We start from the raw sequence: 3,556 nt of genomic DNA on the forward strand, positions 1-3,556 counted from the left end.
TCATGGATTAGCGGACAGCGGTATAAAGAAAACAGTTGATTGCATTGACTTGAAGGCAATCCCTCACACTAAGCATGCTTGTAGCGACAGTGGAGAGGAAAAACTCCCTTTGAACAGGAAGAAACCTCCAGCAGAACCAGGCTCAGAGTGAGCGGCCATCTGCTGAGGCCCACTGGGGTTCAAGGAGACAGAAGCAGACATATAAAAAGAAACATAGAAGCTCTGATCTAACATAGATCAGAGCATCTATGCTTCTTTTTCTATGTCTGCTTCTGTCTCCTTGAACCCCAGTGGGCCTCAGCAGATGGCCGCTCACTCTGAGCCTGGTTCTGCTGGAGGTTTCTTCCTGTTCAAAGGGAGTTTTTCCTCTCCACTGTCGCTACAAGCATGCTTAATGTGAGGGATTGCCTTCAAGTCGATGCAGTCAACTGGTTTTCCTTAGATAAAAAGCTTTGAATCAATCTGACTGGATGATCTGGGGAACAGTAAAGTGCCTTGAGACAACATGTGTTGTGAATTGGCGCTATAGAAATAAACTGAGTTGAATTGAGGTAAAAAGCACAGGTACAGGTGGGCGGAGGGACGAAGGGGCTCGAGGCAGATGCAGAGCACTCCTCCTTTACAGCCTCGACTTGTGGTCCGTGTTTCTGTGTATGAAATGCGTGATCGTGGCACGATGCGTGTGAACCTAATCGGAGGTGAACCCAGTGTGGCGTGTATCAGTCTGAGAACCGCTCCTTTGGAGGATCCAAGAGGTAACTCTGAAAGAAACTGTGTAAACTGGGCTTCGTGTGAATCGAAGGTTTCACTTTCTCAAAAAGGTCCTAAGCTGTAAACCTCAAGTAGCATCATTATTATTATTATTATTATTATATAAAAAAAGAGGGAAATAAAACACCTAAAATATTCCTTTGTTAACATGAGATTTTTTTTCATTTTTTGCAGGCTTTTCAACTATTTGTTGTTTAACCTCTTTTTTTTTTGTCTGTTTTTGCTCAAGTATAATCACAGGTGACTAACTACAGAGGAGAACGGGGTCAGGTGAGTACCATGCTACATCAGATTCAGAGAAGGCTATTGCAGACAAATCTACAACATGTACAACCACATTTCATACGTGTGAGTTACAAAGATTTCAAAACATATCACCAGGAAACTAAGTACATACAAGATGTGGAATATTTAGAGTCTTAAAGGACTATCCCTCAGCCAGTAATTGGTATTCTCATTACTCGACTTGAACTGTCCCGTCTGACAGACAAAATTGGAAAAACTGCTATTCAAAAAGTAGCAAATTTGGTCAGTGTCTTTTTTCAAATAGTTATAGTGCTTTTAATGGCTTAAGACAGAGGTCTCTTTTTTTTTTTAATCTCACCCAGTGGCAATCTTCAGAACTTCAGTGCACATTAAATGACACCATAGCTGCAAAAGTCTTAATGTCGATAAGGTAAAACAACAGCTAGCGCTGTCACGTATATTTCAAAGTCGTATGCATTATCAAAACAAAACAAAAACAAATACATTTCTATAAACTTTTTTTTTTTTAACTCTTAAATTATTGTAGGAAATTCAGTTTGATGTTTTTCCCTCTGCAGGAAACGCCTCGAGGAGCCAGGCTCCGCTCGGGTCTTCTGGTCGAGCCCTTAAAACTCCCACTCCAGGGTCTCTTCTCGGTTGGCGGCCCTCTCCAGCCTGTGGATGATGTTATTGAGGTTGGCCATTTTCTCGTTGCGTCTCTGAGTGCTTCTGTTGAGTTTGGGGCTTTGGAACGGAGGGGGCGGGTTAGAATCCGTGCTCTGGTTGGTGCTTGTTGCCTGACTGGGCGGCGAGGGCGATATGGGCGCGGAGGAGGAAGGAACGGGAGAGACGGACATCATGAGGCCGGGCGACGACGCGGCAGACGGCGAGTTCAGGGAGACCTCCAGGCTGCTGCGACAGGGCTCAGAGGAAGCCTTGAAGCTGACCGGATCCACGGGGGACTTTCCAGGCTCTTCTCCCTCGTACCTGGACTTGTTGGCCCGCTGAGGCCCGTCTGCGGAGGCCGCGCCGAGGTGGAGTCCCTGATTCTGGCTGCTCGCTCCCTCTTCCTTCACCAGGATCTGGCCAGGCAGAGGGGGCTCCCGACAGCCAGAGATGGAGTCATCGTGCTCGCTTTTTAACGGAGACAATGTGCCTGCTGCGGAGAAGCACTGCACTCCTACTTCCTTCAGCGAGCCTCCCCTTCCATCCAGGCTCTCCTCTTCCCTGTAGGTTTCCTCCTGTTTGACGTGAGGCAGTGCAACGTTAGTGATGAGAGGAAGGCCGGAGTGGGTTTGTCCTGAGGGTGGCGGCAGCTTCCTGTCCTCGCCGTCAGAGGCGGGGCTCCGGGTTACTGAGGGGGAGTAGCTGTTGGGGTCAGCATCTGTGTCGTTATCCGGTAGCCCCCCCATTAGCACCTCACGCCTCATCCTGGACCTGGAAATACATACTGGATTAGAAAGTCTCTTAAAAGAAACGGAGAAGTTGATCCAAAATAAGTAAACAAATCAGTGCATCTGTTCTTGGTTTGAGCAGATGAATAAGGCGATCCATGTTTTTTTTGCTCTTTAAATAAGATAATAACATATTGTTCATAAAAAATAAAATTATGGATTTGTTTTTTTTCTTATTTTAAATGTAAATTATCTTATTCCATCTGACTCACCTTCTTAAACCAAGGATCAATACACTTAGACTAGAATTAACTAACAATTATTAAACAAATGTATTAATCTGTCAAGTATTTTTTCAATTAAGCGATTAATAATCGGATAGCAAAAGGTTCCTTCACTGCAAAACCATCTAGAAATCAATAAAAAATTCTTAAATTAAGTTTATGTACCTTTAATTTGAGTAGGTAAATAAGACGATTTGCCAATGAAATCAGTATTTTTACTCTAAAAGATAGAAGATGGAGGGAGCAGCAATCCCTGCAGCTAATCGAAATAGTGAACGCACACTCATATCGGCCTTATCAATCCAAAAAAAAAAAAAAAAACATTCACATTGGATCAAAATATCAGCCAGTGGAGGCACCAGTCTTTCTTCACTTAACCTCTTAACATCCACCTCATTTTGGGTAATCCTCGCCTATTTTGCATACACAAATGGAAATGCAAATAACTTAGGAACTGTAAGCCCAAATTACATGTGCAATATATTATTTGAAAGCTAAAACCATCTAGTTTCCTAATATATAAATTAAATTGGGTGACTAGAACACAGACCAAGCTGCATCAGTTCAAACATGACTCAAAGTTGTTTTTTTTTTTTTATTCTTGGAAATGATAGGTATTTTTTGAACAGCAGTTATAAAGACATTCTTGAGAAAAGGCAGTTTTCATTGTATTATATTTGTTCTACATCATGTCAACCACAAATGCAGAAAATATCAGACCTCTTGCTATAACAGTTTCAGAGCTGTGGGCTTTGGAACTTTTGGCGTCTGCTTGAAGCTGCGCGCAATGGCTCCACCTGCTGGTAAAACTTTTACCAGTGGAATTTTATGCATTCTGAATTATTACCCCCACTTAAGGTC

At 43.0% G+C, this 3,556-nt stretch overlaps 1 protein-coding gene across 3 annotated transcripts in view; it reads right to left on the reverse strand.

Moving 5' to 3' along the window:
* Positions 1-422: 422 nt before the first annotated feature.
* Positions 423-3,556, reverse strand: part of cux2 (cut-like homeobox 2) — a 206,780-nt gene continuing 203,646 nt past the window's right edge. For all 3 annotated transcript variants that reach the window (XM_015388897.1, XM_015388895.1, XM_015388896.1), the window contains one exon: positions 423-2,454. In XM_015388897.1, the coding sequence (XP_015244383.1) occupies positions 1,644-2,454 (811 nt within the window). In that variant the 3' untranslated portion in view covers positions 423-1,643. The remainder of the gene's footprint in view (positions 2,455-3,556) is intronic.

Source organism: Cyprinodon variegatus, unplaced genomic scaffold, assembly GCF_000732505.1.
Source record: "Cyprinodon variegatus isolate N-32 unplaced genomic scaffold, C_variegatus-1.0 Scaffold440, whole genome shotgun sequence".
Classification (NCBI taxonomy): Eukaryota; Metazoa; Chordata; class Actinopteri; order Cyprinodontiformes; family Cyprinodontidae; genus Cyprinodon; species Cyprinodon variegatus.